This window comes from Carlito syrichta, unplaced genomic scaffold, assembly GCF_000164805.1.
Source record: "Carlito syrichta isolate Samal-C Ts95f unplaced genomic scaffold, Tarsius_syrichta-2.0.1 Scaffold288106, whole genome shotgun sequence".
In the NCBI taxonomy this organism is placed as follows: Eukaryota; Metazoa; Chordata; class Mammalia; order Primates; family Tarsiidae; genus Carlito; species Carlito syrichta.
Window position 1 is genome coordinate 131,404 of NW_007232202.1, and position 13,538 is coordinate 144,941.

Genomic DNA, 13,538 nt, shown 5'->3' on the forward strand with positions numbered 1-13,538 from the left:
CGCGAGCGAGCGGAGGAGCGGACGGCTTCGCGCTGGGGGGGCGAGCGCCTGGGGAGCGAGCGAAGGGACGCCTGTGCGCTCGGGGCGGATGCCTGAGCCAGCGGGCGGGCGGGTGACTTCATGCGCGAGGCCGCGAGGCCGCGCGCGGCCTCTTGCCGGGCGTCGCGTGCCTGGCAGAGGAACGAACGGATGCCTTTGTGCCGGGGCAGGCGAGCGGAGGGCTTCCTGTTTGTGGGGCTCGTGCTGGGCGAACCAGGGACCCGGTGGGGGACAAGCGCCCGAGCGAGTGAACGAGGGATCGACCTCGTGCTGGGGGGAGTCGGAGGGAGCGAGCCGCTTAACGACTTCATGCCGGGGGACGAGTGCGTGAGCGAGGAAGCAAATGAGTGACTCCATGCGGGGTGGCAGGCGCGCGAGGAGGCGAAAGAACGAGCGGCTTGGCCGGGCTCCGCGGCTCCGCCTGTCATCCCAGCACTGTGGGAAGCGAGGTGAGCGGATCGCTTGAGTCCACGGGTGCGAGACCAGCCCGGGCAACTTGGCCAGACCTCGTTTCTACAATACATCCAAAAAAAATTAGTTGGGCTCGGTGGCGCGTGCCTGTCGTTCCGGCACCTCGGAGGCTGAGGCGGAAGGATCACTGGGGCCCCGCAGGTCGAGGCTGCGGTGGCCGGGAGCGTGCCACTGCACTCCAGTCTGGGTGACAGAGTGAGACTCCAACTCAAAAAAAAAAAAAAAGAACAAGTGACTTAGTGCTGGGAGGCAAGTGCCTGAGTGAATGAACAAAGAAATGGCTTTATGCTAGTTGGGGGCTAGCGCATGAGGGAGTAGAAGGAATGAGTGACCTGAATGAATGAATGAGTGCCTAAGTGGGCGAATGAGTTTATGACGGGGGACGAGGGCCTGGGCAAGTGAATGAGTGAATGACTTCGTGGTGGGCGGCAGGTGAATGAGCGAATGACTCCATGCTGGGGTGCGGGTGCTTGGGTGAGTGGATGAGCGCATGATCTCGTGGGGAAGGGCCAAGTTCGTGAGCCGGCACATGAGCGAGTGACCTCATGCTGGCTGCTCTGCAGGTGACACCGCAGCACTGCGCAGAGTGGCAGGATGAACCGGGCCAAGCCCGCTGCCGTCCGGAGGCCCAGCGCCACCGCCAAGCCGTCAGGTGCGTCCTTCTCCCCACCTGAGGCCTGGGAAGAGCTCGGCTGGAGCGCCTGAGTCCGCTTAGGTGTTGGGTCTAGCAAAACTGCCCTCCAGCCTGGGCAACACAGTGATACCCTACCTCTACAAAAAAATGAATAAAGTAGCTGGATATGGTAGTGCACCCCTGTAGTCCTAGCTACTTGGGAGCCTGAGGCAGGAGGATCGCCTGAGCCCAGGAGTTCAAGGCTGCGGTGGGCTATGATCACAACACTGTACTCTGGGCTGGGTGACACAGTGAGACCCTGTCTCTAAAAATAAAACTGTGCTCGTCCTGCGTGGCTCTGGGAATCCCTGGGAGAGCTGTGGCCGTGGCAACTTCCTCCCGGACACTGACTGTCTCATCGAACTGAATCCAAGGTAGCAGACAGTAATGGAAGGGTCTCCCATGCCGGGAGGAGGGGCAGTACCATGTGGTGGTTAAAAGTACAAAATCTGGAGCCAGACCGCCAGGTGCAGATCCCAGCTTTGCCACTTGCCTGCTCTGTATCATTGGGCATATCACCTGACTTCTCTATGTCCCTGCCTCACGTGTAAAGTGAGCATATTGTACAGTTCAGCAGGCCGTTGAGGACTGAGCAAGCAAATAGGTGTGGGGTAGAGGTGCCTAGTTTGGAGTAAGCGCTCTGTAGCTGCTGCCGTCCTATCCCACAGCCCCGGTCTGCTGTTGCCATGCTGCATGACTGACTCAGGCTTGTGTCCTGTCTCCTGTGAGCCTCATTGACGCCCCGCTTAGGTGGAGGAGAGTGGAGTGAGTCCTCCTCCACCTTGGGTTGCAGACGTCCTCATTCTGTCTCTCTTCTCCGCAGGGCACCCCCCGCCAGGGGACTTCATTGCTCTGGGCTCCAAGGGTCAGGCCAATGAGTCGAAAGCAGCGTCCACCCTGCTGAAGCCAGCCCCTTCGGGCCTGCCTTCCGAGCGCAAGCGGGATGCTACAGCTGCCCTGTCGGGTGCCTCAGCCCTGACCGGCCTCACCAAGCGCCCCAAGCTCTCCTCTACGCCTCCGCTGAGTGCCCTGGGGCGCCTGGCCGAGGCTGCGGTGGCAGAAAAACGAGCCATTTCTCCTTCAATTAAGGAGCCGTCTGTGGTGCCAATCGAAGGTAAAGGCAGTCCGTGGACTTCCCTAGAGCATATGCCTCACAGCACGCCAGTCCCCCAGGCATCTGTAAGGGCCACCTGCAGGCCCGGTACCGTCTGCCTGTGGGGGTTCTTCAAGAGAAGAGCTGTCTGGTCTTATTCTCTCACACGCTTCTGAGGCCTGGACGGCCAGGGCTGTTGAGAACTGGCTTGTCCCCTGTTCAGTTGTTCGTCAGACATGTCTGTTGGGCACCCCTTCTGATAGGCACTGTTCTGAGCCCTGGGCATGAGCCATGTAGTCACTGTTGTGTTGGGGGACGTGTGCTTTGCCCCTCGGGGCCACTGTTGTGTCGGGACGTCTACCCTGCCCCTTCAGGGCCACCGTCGTACTGGGGAACATCTGCTCTGCCCCTCGGGGCTGCTGTTGTGTCAGGGGACATCTGTTCTGCTCTCTCGGGGCCGCTGCTGAGCCCCTTGTGTAGGCAGCTATCTGGAGAAGATGGAGCGCGGCCACGACAGGCCGGTCCTGACCTCGCGTGCTGGGTACCCTGTGGCTGGAGGGACCCCTGCCGTGGGCCCTGCCCTAACCGGACTCCCCTCCGGCCAGTGCTGCCCACGGTGCTGCTGGATGAGATCGAGGCTGCTGAGCTGGAAGGCAACGATGACAGGATCGAGGGTGTGCTGTGTGGAGCCGTGAAGCAGCTGAAGGTCACACGTGCCAAGCCCGACAGCACGCTGTACCTGAGCCTCATGTACCTGGCCAAGATCAAGCCCAACATTTTCGCCACCGAGGGCGTCATCGAGGTAGGGGCTGGCTGTCCTCCACGTGGCAGGCATGGGGCCTCACTGTCTCCTCCTAGGTGATGCCTCTCGCCATGTGCCCTCTTAGGCCCTGTGCAGCCTCCTGCGGCGGGATGCCTCCGTCAATTTCAAGGCCAAAGGGAACAGTCTGGTGTCTGTGCTGGCCTGTAACCTCCTCATGGCTGCGTATGAGGAGGATGAGAACTGGCCCGAGATTTTTGTCAAGGTGAGTCACCTGCCCCAGGCCCCTCAGGTGGTAAAGAGCAGAATGCCAGAGGGAGGGGGCCTACCAGAGACCCCAGCGGGAAAAAGAGGCGGACCAGGCATGCTCTCTCAGGAGGGTGTCATCTGTGTGTCTCCTGCACTGAGAAGTAGGTGGGGGCCCCCATCCCCCATCCCTCCCCTGGGCAGCTGATGGGCTTTCGGGGACGGCACTGCCTGGCCAGGCCTGAGGGTGTGGCTTACATGCAGGTGTACATCGAGGACTCCCTGGGGGAGCGCATCTGGGTGGACAGCCCCCACTGCAAGACGTTTGTGGACAATGTCCAGACAGCATTCAACACCAAAATGCCCCCCAAGAGCATGCTGCTGCAGGGGGAGGCAGGGCGCGGCGGTGGGGACCTCGGTGCTGGTGAGAGCTGCGCGGGCTGGCTGGGCGAGGCTGGGGTGTCTGGCCCAGGGGAGAGCTGGAGTTTCTTCCTCCATGGCGTCTGGGTCTGGGGGCAGGTGCTGGTGGGAGGTCTGGGTCAGGTGCTCCATGGGGCCGTGTCCGGGTCTGCGCAGGAAGCAGCCCCCACCCATCCCTCACGGAGGAGGAGGACAGCCAGACGGAGCTGCTGATCGCGGAGGAGAAGCTGAGCCCCGAGCAGGAGGGCCAGCTCATGCCCAGGTAGGTGTGCCACACGGCCCGGGTCCCAATCTGAGGCTGGGCGGTGGGCGGGGTGGGCGCCTTGGGGACAGCCTTTTTTCCTTCCTGCCTTCACCCCTCTGGCCTAGGTACGATGACCTCGCAGAGAGCGTGGAGGAGTATGTCCTGGACATGCTGCGGGACCAGCTCAACCGGCGCCAGCCCATCGACAACGTCTCCAGGAACCTCCTGCGGCTGCTCACCTCCACCTGCGGCTACAAGGAGGTGCGGCTGATGGCGGTGCAGAAACTGGAGATGTGGCTGCAGAACCCCAAGGTGGGTGTGGAGGCACGCCGGGGCCGCGGGGTGGCCTTCCTGTGGGAACGCGGCCGTGACCTCGATGGCTTCTCCTCGACCTTCCTGCAGCTGACGCGGCCGGCCCAAGACCTGCTGATGTCCGTGTGCATGAACTGCAACACGCATGGCTCCGAGGACATGGATGTCATCTCTCACCTGATCAAGATCCGCCTGAAGCCCAAGGTCCTTCTCAACCACTACATGCTTTGCGTCAGGTAAGCTGAGGCAGGAGAGGCGGTGGCAAGGTGGCAGTCCACTTGCAGCCCGCCCCACATGCTCGGCTCTGCATGTAGGGAGCTGCTGAACGCACACAAGGACAATCTGGGCACCACCATCAAGTTTGTGATCTTCAACGAGCTTTCCAATGCACGAAACCCCAACAACATGCAGATCCTCTACACCGTGCTGCAGCATAGCGCTGAGCTGGCACCCAAGGTAGGCGCCAGGTGCCCAGTGGGGCCGTGCGATAGGGAAACCCTGGTGCTCTGAGTGCAGCAGGGCTATAGGATCGGGCAGCCCCAGCCTGACTCTCCTCCTGTCCCACTGGACTGGGGCTCCAGGCTGGAGGGGGTGCCAGTGCCAGGCGACATCTGTTGTTGAGCGTTTGCTGGAGTGGATGGTTTATGGTGCATGTGGAGAGGGCTCCAGGGCTCTAGAGCAGCTGGGGCTTCCAAAATGCCCCTGGGATTGCCTTTAGCCACTCCCAGAGTGGCTGTGGCCACAGTGTGTGACGTCTTTCTTGAAGACAAAGTATTTGGAAGGGAAGAGCCCTGAGTCTTGGAAGGCCACCCAGGTTTCCAAGCTCAGCACTGGCTCCAGGCCCTGGCTGTGACAGGACTTAGGACTCCTGGGAGGGAGGACCTGGGAAGGCACCCCATCGCTACAGCATGGCAGGCTGTGAACAGGCTTAGCTGGGTGTGAGACACTCAGAGGCTCGGGGCTGGGTCCCGTGGTCTGTTCTCCACTATCCTTGCAGCCCAGCATTTGAAGGAAGGTGCCAGGTCCTGGGAGGGCCCAGGTTGAGACCTTTGGTTCCTGCTGTTTGATCTGGAGTGGGTGGGTGGATGGTGTGGTCATATCGACAGATCTGCGCCTGGTGTTCAGCACCCCCAGCATCTGTTAATCTGTCCCCTCCTTTAACGAGGACTGGCTCCCATGTGCCAGTTGCCAAGAGGTAAAAAAAATATAGTCGCCGTGCCCCAGGGGCTCGTAGCCAGTGAGCCAGCAACAGCTGCCCTGTCATCTCAGAGTGAGCCTGAGTGTTTCAGGACCGCAGGCAGGTGCATCCTCTTGTGGGGCACAGGTGAGGAGGGTGGGTGCTGCTGGGGAGGGTGTCCCCTGGGAGGCTGCTGTCCGGCAGCTCCCCCCGTGGCCTTTTTTTGCCCCAGTTCCTGGCCATGGTGTTCCAGGACCTGCTGACCAACAAGGACGATTACCTCCGGGCCTCACGGGCCTTGCTCCGGGAGATCATCAAGCAGACCAAGCATGAGATCAACTTCCAGGCTTTCTGCCTTGGACTCATGCAGGAGCGCAAGGAGCCCCAGTACCTGGACATGGAGTTCAAGGTACCTCGGTTGCTCTGTCCAGCAGACGGGCTTTGTGCCTTTCCCTTGCCCTGTTCCACCCTTGACTGTTCCCTTGTGGTGGGTCTACCCACACACCCTCCCCTGCTAGGTTCTCTGACCCAGTTGTGGGCACAGGGCTGAGTGAGAGCCACTTGCCACAGCCCTCGAATCCCTCGAGCACCAGCGAGGGCTGGCTCAGCACAGGAGCCGTCTGGCTTTGAGAGTGCAGGAGGCATCCAAGGGTGCCGATGCTGAAAGGAGAACTTGGGGTGAAGGAGCCTGCCTTTCAGGAGGAGGCTGTGTCAAGCTCTGTTGGCTGAACCCCCCTCCAGTGACCTGGCCAGTACCTTGCTCCCCACAGCTTCCTGCCAGTCCTCTCCTGGCTCCCTCTCTGGGTCCGTTCGTGTGTGTGTGCGTGCATGTGTGTGTGTGTGCACGTGTGTAGTGTAGGGCTCTCCAGGGCAGGCCCTTCTAGAATGCAAACCCTTCCACGCTATGCCTGCAGGAGCGGTTTGTGGTCCACATAACAGATGTGCTGGCTGTGTCCATGATGCTGGGCATCACGGCTCAGGTGAAGGAGGCCGGCGTCGCCTGGGACAAGGGAGAAAAGAGGAGTAAGGATAGCGGCCGGGTTCCGCCCTTCTCAAGCAGGGTCTGGGCTGGCGCTTTGGGGCTGCCGGCTGTGGCTGGGAGGGTGGGCCCACAGCACGGCCACTCAAGGCGACTTGGGGGCTCCTGGACACTGCCCTCCCTGTTTCTGGCCATCTGGACTAACACTGGCTCCCCGATCAGGGCCACGTTCTCTGTGTGTCATTTGTTCTGGCGCCTGCCATGGGGCTGTTCTGGGCCTGGCGGCCTTTCAGCAGGGCAGGAAGGCGAAGAAGGGAGGTGGTGGGAGTCAGCCCGGTGTGTGCTGTCATCGGTCCTGCGGAAGGTTTGGCCACAGGGACTTGAAGCGGTTGGCTAAGTGAGGTCATTCAGGATGTGAGGGTTCCAGGGACGCGCATTAGGATTACTGGGTTCTCCTTGGGTGTCATTCCAGCCAGCCGGCTTCCACCTCCAGATCCATAGAAGGTCCGGAAGCTGGGACGGCCTGAGCCACTGCCTTGTAATGTCCAGCCAACCCCCTAGTGCCGGCCTTGACCTAGTCTCTCACAACCCCTCTCACGGTCAGATCCCTGAACCTGCATGTCCATTTCAGACCTGGAGGTGCTACGCTCGTTCCAGAACCAGATCGCTGCCATCCAGCGAGATGCCGTCTGGTGGCTGCACACCGTCGTCCCTTCCATCAGCAAACTCTCCCCCAAGGACTACGTGCACTGGTGCGTCCGGCCATGTGCAGCCCCTGCCCTGGGCCCTCTGTCCTGCTGTCTCAGGCCAAGCAAGGGCTCCCAGACTCAGGCGTGTCCCCTTCATGTAGACAGCAGCAACCCTCACACTCAGGACGTGCTGTCTGAGTGCTTGGGACCTCCCGTGGTGCCTCTGCCTCTGGGAGCTGGGCCTGTCTGGCCGGGAGCTGCAATTCTCGGGCAGTGGTTTGTAAACATTGCACAGTTGGCGTCCAGTCCCACCAGCCCTGTGCGGGTCCTTAAGGTCCTTGGCAGGTGCCGTGGGCTGCACGCAGCAGAGGAGCTGGCAGCCCTGCTTCTGTAGCAGCAGCTGTGACCCAGTTGGGCCTGTGGGAGGTGGCGCCCTTTCCTGGGACAGACGGGGGGTGTGGTCCCTGAACACCCACCTCCTGATAATGGTTCTCTCTGCCCCCAGCCTCCACAAAGTGCTGTTCACAGAGCAGCCTGAGACCTACTACAAGTGGGACAACTGGCCGCCTGAGAGTGACCGCAAGTGAGGAGTCTGCGGGGCGGGGGCCGGGATGGGGGTGGGCAAGGGGCTGCCTCCTGCAGTTAGAGCCAGATGCAGTCTGGGCCCCCATTCTCACGAGTCAGCATCCCGTCCCCCCAGCCCTGGCTGCGGTGTTCCTCTTGTCCTGGTGTCTGTCAAGCCATTCCATTCCTAGGAATCTGGCTACCACCTTGTCCACATGACGCCAATGCCAGCCCCGCCTTTCCCCAAACCTCTGCCTCCTCTGCTCTTCTGGGACATCCATGGGTCCCTCGCCCTCCATGCAGCCCCCATTGCCCCGGCCATCCCTCATCGCTTCCACACAGCCGTGCATGCGGGCCTCTCTCACATGGTTGATGTCACATGGTTTCTGTCTCCCTCAAGCCGGTGGTTACCCCACATGCTCTCGAAGCATGCTTCCGTCCCTGCCTGGGGCTCCTGCTGCCCAGCCAGCATGCCGGTCCATCTCCAGTGTGCCTGCTCAGCACCCCCTACCTACCTTCCCTGTGGCACTGCTCAGTTAGGTTTGGGGGGCCATGTGGGTCTGTCTCTGCTCACCTGGTTCCGAGCTCCCTGAGGGCAAGAGCTGTCCTGACATCCTTTGTGGGATGGCGGAACCTCACCCACAATGCTGGTTAGGGACGTGGCACACACGTAGCCACCAGGGCCACAGGAGAGGGTGAGTGGCTTTCCGTTCTCTCGCTGCCCAGGCAAGACCTGGAGCTGGGGCTTCTGTCCTGCAGAGGGATGAGCTCTTGGGGTGGACAGCCCCTCCCCACTGGCCCATGGCACTTTGCTGCAGAAGGCTGACCCATCCCCAGCCTTGCTTGGGTCCTGGCGGGTGGGGTTGGTCCCCATGTTAAGTTTCCTTCCTACTCCCCCACCCCCCACAGCTTCTTTCTGCGTCTGTGCTCGGAGGTGCCCATCCTGGAAGATACCCTGATGCGCATCCTGGTCATTGGACTGTCCCGTGAGCTTCCACTGGGCCCCGCAGATGCCATGGAGCTTGCTGACCACCTGGTGAAGCGAGCAGCAGCTGTGCAGGCAGATGGTAGGGTCCCTGAGTGCTTAGCTCGGACTGTGTCCTGGCCCCCTAGGTGACCAAGCCTACTGACTCCACTCCCCAAGCCCTGCAGAGGCCATCTGGGTGCCAGCACTCACCCAGGACAGGCAGCAGGTGTCGGCTGGGCTTCTGCCCCTCTGCTCAAGTGAATGGATCATTTTGTGGGAGGCTCAGGAACCTAGAACTGAATTTGGGTGTGCGTATGTGTCTTTGGTGACACTTAAGTCATATTTCTGGAGTTTCTCAGTGTGATCAAACCAGGCCGGGGCTTCTGTCTCCTCCTCAAATCCAGCCCTCCCACCACCCGTGGGCCAGGCCCTGGAACCTGCAGCATGGCAGCAAGGCTTGCTGCTCCTGCCCTGGGCTCTGCCCACATTGTGACCCTGTGTGACCATGCCCTGCATTCAGCCCTCTGCTGTCCCTTGGCTCTCCTGCTTACTCTCCAGGACCTGGCTTAGAGGCTCCCAGGAGACACTGCCCCGGTTTCCCAGCAAGAGGACTGGTGCTTCTCCCATGCTGTCCCGTGTCCTTTCGGGCACAGCTCGGGGGTCCCCTCCCCATCCTTGTGCTACCCAGGCAGGGCCAGCTTCATGCTGTTGCTGCTCCTGGCAGTCCACCGAGTGTGTAGGCTGGACTCTGACTGTGTGGGCTCGGCTTGCAGATGTGGAGGTGCTGAAGGTGGAGCGCATCCAGCTGATCGACGCTGTCCTGAACCTGTGCACCTACCACCACCCCGAGAACATCCAGCTCCCGCCCGGGTGAGGCCTGAACCTGCTCCTCCCCGGCCCCATCCCAGCTTCCTGTGCCCTGTGCCCTGTGAGGCTAAACCAGAGCACATGGCCTGGCCTCTGTCCTCACTGTTATCTGGGTTTCCAGAGCTTGTCCCCTGCTCTTCTGCTGTGGTGTCTCCAACGCACTCGTACTTTCTCGCTGCACTTGCTGACATGCGTGTGCTGTGTTTTTGCACAGCTGTGAGTTGTGCTCTGTTTGTAAGCGCGCCATTGAGCTGTAACACACACACTCTGCCTGCTCACCGGGCAGTGTTTCCTAGCTCACTCACAGGTCGTACAGTCCTCACTGTGATTCGGGAACGTCTTGTCCACCTCAGCGAGACTCATTCACCCTCGCCATCGCTCCCTGTTCCTCCCACTCCCCTCCTCCTCCCGCCATCAGCAGCCTCTAGGCCATCCTCTGAGATTCGCCCTTCTGGACGATTTATATAGATGGGATCTTCTTTTGCTGAGCATAGCGTTTCCCGGGGCTGCCTGTGCCACAGCACATGGTGACGCTGGAAAAACATTCTGTGTGTGGCTAGACCACGTCTGTGTCCACTCACCAGCAGACAGATGCTAGTGCTATCTCTGCTGTGGCTGATGTGAGGCATGGTGACATGCGTGTGCAGTGTCTCAGACCTGGCACTTCAGTCTCCCTAGGTATGATCTTTCGTCCTCTGAAAGGCCTGGACTTTGGTTATGATCTTGTCATAGGTGGTTTTAAAATATATTGCAGTTCCTCGTTAACGAACACTAGGGTTTTTAGTTTTCTGTTATAAAAAGTAAGAATGACTAACATTTATTGAGCATTTATTACTTTACCACTGTTCCCGTTTTGAGATGGGAAACTGAAGCTTAGGAATTGCCCAGGGCTCCAAGCTGCTGAGACAGAGCTGGCGTCTAGGCCTGGACTGTAGTCTGGAGTTGGGCTCTGAGCAGAGCAGTGTTATGCGTGCTTAGACAGATATCACTGGGGGACAGTCCCAGGGGGCTACAGAGGGCTTCGGCGGTACCACTGTTGACATCACAGGCATCTCGGCAGCTGCCGCCTAGCCCAACAAGCTGGCTCCTTCCAGGTACCAGCCTCCCAACCTGGCCATCTCCACCCTCTACTGGAAGGCGTGGCCTCTGCTGCTGGTCGTTGCTGCCTTCAACCCTGAGAACATCGGTGAGCCTTCCCTAGCCAGCTGTGGGCATGGGAGGGCCTCTCTGGGACAGACGTGTTGGGAGCGGGTGGGTGTGTATCTGGGGAGCCACAGCGCCTGCTCTTCTTGCTCCCTAGGCCTGGCTGCCTGGGAGGAGTACCCGACCCTGAAGATGCTCATGGAGATGGTGATGACCAAGTGTGTCCCTGACCTCCGTGGTGGGCTGGGTGGGGCGGGGGTGGGAGGAGCGGGGCCTGGTCTCTGTCGGAGGGCGGAGCAGGGTGGGAGCCGCCTCCTGGCTCAGTCTGAACCCACCGTCTCTGCGGCTGAACGGTGTTCCTGGTTCTGTTCCCTTCTGGACTTGAAGTCCTGATCTGAGTGTTGCCTTTGGTCTCCTCCCTCTCCTTTGCCGAGGCTGGGGCTGTGGACCAAAGTGGCGATGGGGGCGCCAGTGGGAAGGTCCTCGGGCCCCGCCCCGCCCTTCCCGGGCAGCACTTGGGCCTCGCCTGGATTGGGGATGGGGCAGGCTGGGGGATAGTGTTAACACTGGAGGGATGGACAGGATGGCGCCGAGGGGCCAGGTGGACCGGGTGGGTTTTCAGGACCAAATGTGATCCCATGTGGAATCAGCAGAGGCGAGCTGCACAGGACCATTCAGGGCAGGAGGGATGTGGCATGGCACAGCCTGGCCAGGAGAAGCCGAGGGCTGTTGTGACCCCAGTTCGCCTAGACCTGGGCCTGGCAGCACTGGTGCCCCGATGAGGCGAGGACCTGAGCGTCTCCAGGGCCAGTCAGGGTCTGTCCCGTGAGGGCACCATGTGGAGGACAGTGGCCGAGGTGGGGTGGACCCGAGACTGATAGCATGGGGACCAGGCGTGTGTGTGGCCGTGGCGTTGTGGGGACCGGGCCTGTGTGTGGTACCACATTGTGGGACTCAGATGTGTGTGTGTGGTGGTGTGGGGATCAGGTATGTATGTGGCCGCGAGGTTTTGAGGACCAGGGGTGTGTGGCTCTGGCGTGGGAACCAGATGCACGCGTGGCCTGAGACCAGGAGATATGGCTGTCATGACAAGGGTGCAGGCCGACTTTGTGAGACTTTAGGGACAGAGCCCAGGTGAGGGGCACCAAAGGAAGCCAAGGTTTGGAACGTGTGAAAGGAGATGAACTGTGAGCACCTCCCGGCAAGCCATGCGTACCTCTGGGAGCAGCAGACCCCTGGTGGGTGGAGGTCTGCCGGGTCTGTTATGGTCAACAGGGCCCCAGTACGGCATGGGGCAGGAGAGGATGCATGAAGCGTCCTGGAAAGAGCTCTGAAGGTGTCTGGGGCCACACAGTGGCCCTTTTCCTGATAGTACACCTGTGTGCCAGGCCGGGTTCTGAGTCTTGACTCCGGGGCCTTGAGGTGGTCTGAGGGAAGCAAGCCTCTGATGAGGGGGTTCACAGCTCCCCCGTCTTGCCCCAGTAACTACTCCTACCCACCGTGCACCCTGACGGATGAGGAGACCCGCACGGAGATGATCAACCGTGAGCTACAGATCTCCCAGCGGGAGAAGCAGGAGATCCTGGCCTTCGAGGGCCACCTGGCCGCCGCCTCCACCAAGCAGACCATCACAGAGAGCAGCAGCCTCCTCCTGTCTCAACTCACCAGCTTGGACCCCCAGTATGTAGCCAAGGCCTGCGGCAGCACTGAGTCCAACCAGGCAGATGGTTGACATGCGTGGGGTGGAGACCATGGCAGACCCTCAAATGCCCCTGGGGCCCAGTCCACGTCACAGGCTTAGTTGGGCCCAGCCAAGACCTGGACATGTCATTCTCATGGGCTGTCGGCCCCTCAGAAGCACGGCTGGGGGGAAGGTGCGCAGTGGCTTTCCCTCCTTACTGTCACCCTGGGGGTTTCTGACACTCCCGTGTCCTCCTTGACCCTCAGAGGGCCCCCCCGGAGGCCTCCTCCTCATATCCTGGAACAAGTGAAAGGCCTCAACCAGTCCCTTCGCCTCGGGCACTTGCTGTGTCGGAGCCGCAATCCAGACTTTCTTCTCAACATCATCCAGAGGCAGGTGAGCTCTGAGGCTTGGAGAGGACTGAGATCTGGGGTGTGGCCTGGAGCGTTCTGGGGGCTTCGATGGGCTCTGGTTCGGTGGCCTCGTTGCGGCCAGAAGAGGGCAGAGCACCCTGACATAGATGCACAGTGAGCTGCTCCCGCGTGCGGGCCACCGGTTCTGCCAGCCTCCTGCTGTGAGTGGGGGCTCCCTGGAGTCGGGCTGGCGGCAGAAGGCGTGGGGCCGGGGAAGCGCTGAACACAGACTCCTGCTGTTGCCTGCCAGGCCTCCTCGCAGTCCATGCCCTGGCTGGCAGACCTGGTGCAGTCTAGCGAGGGCTCCCTGGACGTGCTGCCTGTGCAGTGCCTGTGCGAATTCCTGCTTCACGATGCTGCCGACGACACTACCTCTGGAGAAGAGGAGGACGAGGGAGAGAGCAGAGAACAGAAGGCCAAGAAGCGGCAGGTCAGTGTCTGCCTGGCCACAGCCTCCTGCCCCCTGCTGGCAGCCCCTCCCCTGAGCGCCCCTGTCCCTGCAGAGACAACAGAAGCAGCGGCAGCTTCTGGGACGCCTGCAGGACCTGCTGCTGGGCCCGAAGGCTGATGAGCAGACCACGTGCGAGGTGCTGGACTACTTCCTGCGGCGCCTGGGCTCCTCCCAGGTGGCCTCTAGGGTGCTGGCCATGAAGGTGAGGGCTGGCTTGCTGCTTTATGTCCAAAAGGAGCACTGCACTCTCCTAGACTCTTCCTAACTTCAATACAAGAAAGGTGGCCCTAGCACGAAGAACCAGAAGCTGTTGCTGCTTGTCAGGCATTCCTCCCCTGGCAGTGACATG

The 13,538-nt window shown here is 60.9% G+C and overlaps 1 protein-coding gene across 1 annotated transcript in view; it reads left to right on the forward strand.

The window, feature by feature from the left end:
* The window catches only part of INTS1 (integrator complex subunit 1), a 51,192-nt gene that overhangs the window by 22,726 nt on the left and 14,928 nt on the right, over window positions 1-13,538 (forward strand). The window contains exons 2-22 of the mRNA XM_008053365.2: window positions 1,098-1,162; window positions 2,007-2,297; window positions 2,882-3,078; window positions 3,164-3,301; window positions 3,547-3,706; window positions 3,859-3,964; window positions 4,072-4,258; window positions 4,349-4,494; window positions 4,573-4,714; window positions 5,668-5,844; window positions 6,350-6,458; window positions 7,046-7,166; window positions 7,609-7,686; window positions 8,577-8,734; window positions 9,408-9,504; window positions 10,596-10,687; window positions 10,802-10,862; window positions 12,127-12,324; window positions 12,592-12,721; window positions 12,989-13,168; window positions 13,242-13,391. Coding sequence (XP_008051556.1) covers window positions 1,105-1,162; window positions 2,007-2,297; window positions 2,882-3,078; window positions 3,164-3,301; window positions 3,547-3,706; window positions 3,859-3,964; window positions 4,072-4,258; window positions 4,349-4,494; window positions 4,573-4,714; window positions 5,668-5,844; window positions 6,350-6,458; window positions 7,046-7,166; window positions 7,609-7,686; window positions 8,577-8,734; window positions 9,408-9,504; window positions 10,596-10,687; window positions 10,802-10,862; window positions 12,127-12,324; window positions 12,592-12,721; window positions 12,989-13,168; window positions 13,242-13,391 — 2,976 coding nt within the window. The 5' untranslated portion in view covers window positions 1,098-1,104. The remainder of the gene's footprint in view (window positions 1-1,097; window positions 1,163-2,006; window positions 2,298-2,881; window positions 3,079-3,163; window positions 3,302-3,546; window positions 3,707-3,858; window positions 3,965-4,071; window positions 4,259-4,348; window positions 4,495-4,572; window positions 4,715-5,667; window positions 5,845-6,349; window positions 6,459-7,045; window positions 7,167-7,608; window positions 7,687-8,576; window positions 8,735-9,407; window positions 9,505-10,595; window positions 10,688-10,801; window positions 10,863-12,126; window positions 12,325-12,591; window positions 12,722-12,988; window positions 13,169-13,241; window positions 13,392-13,538) is intronic.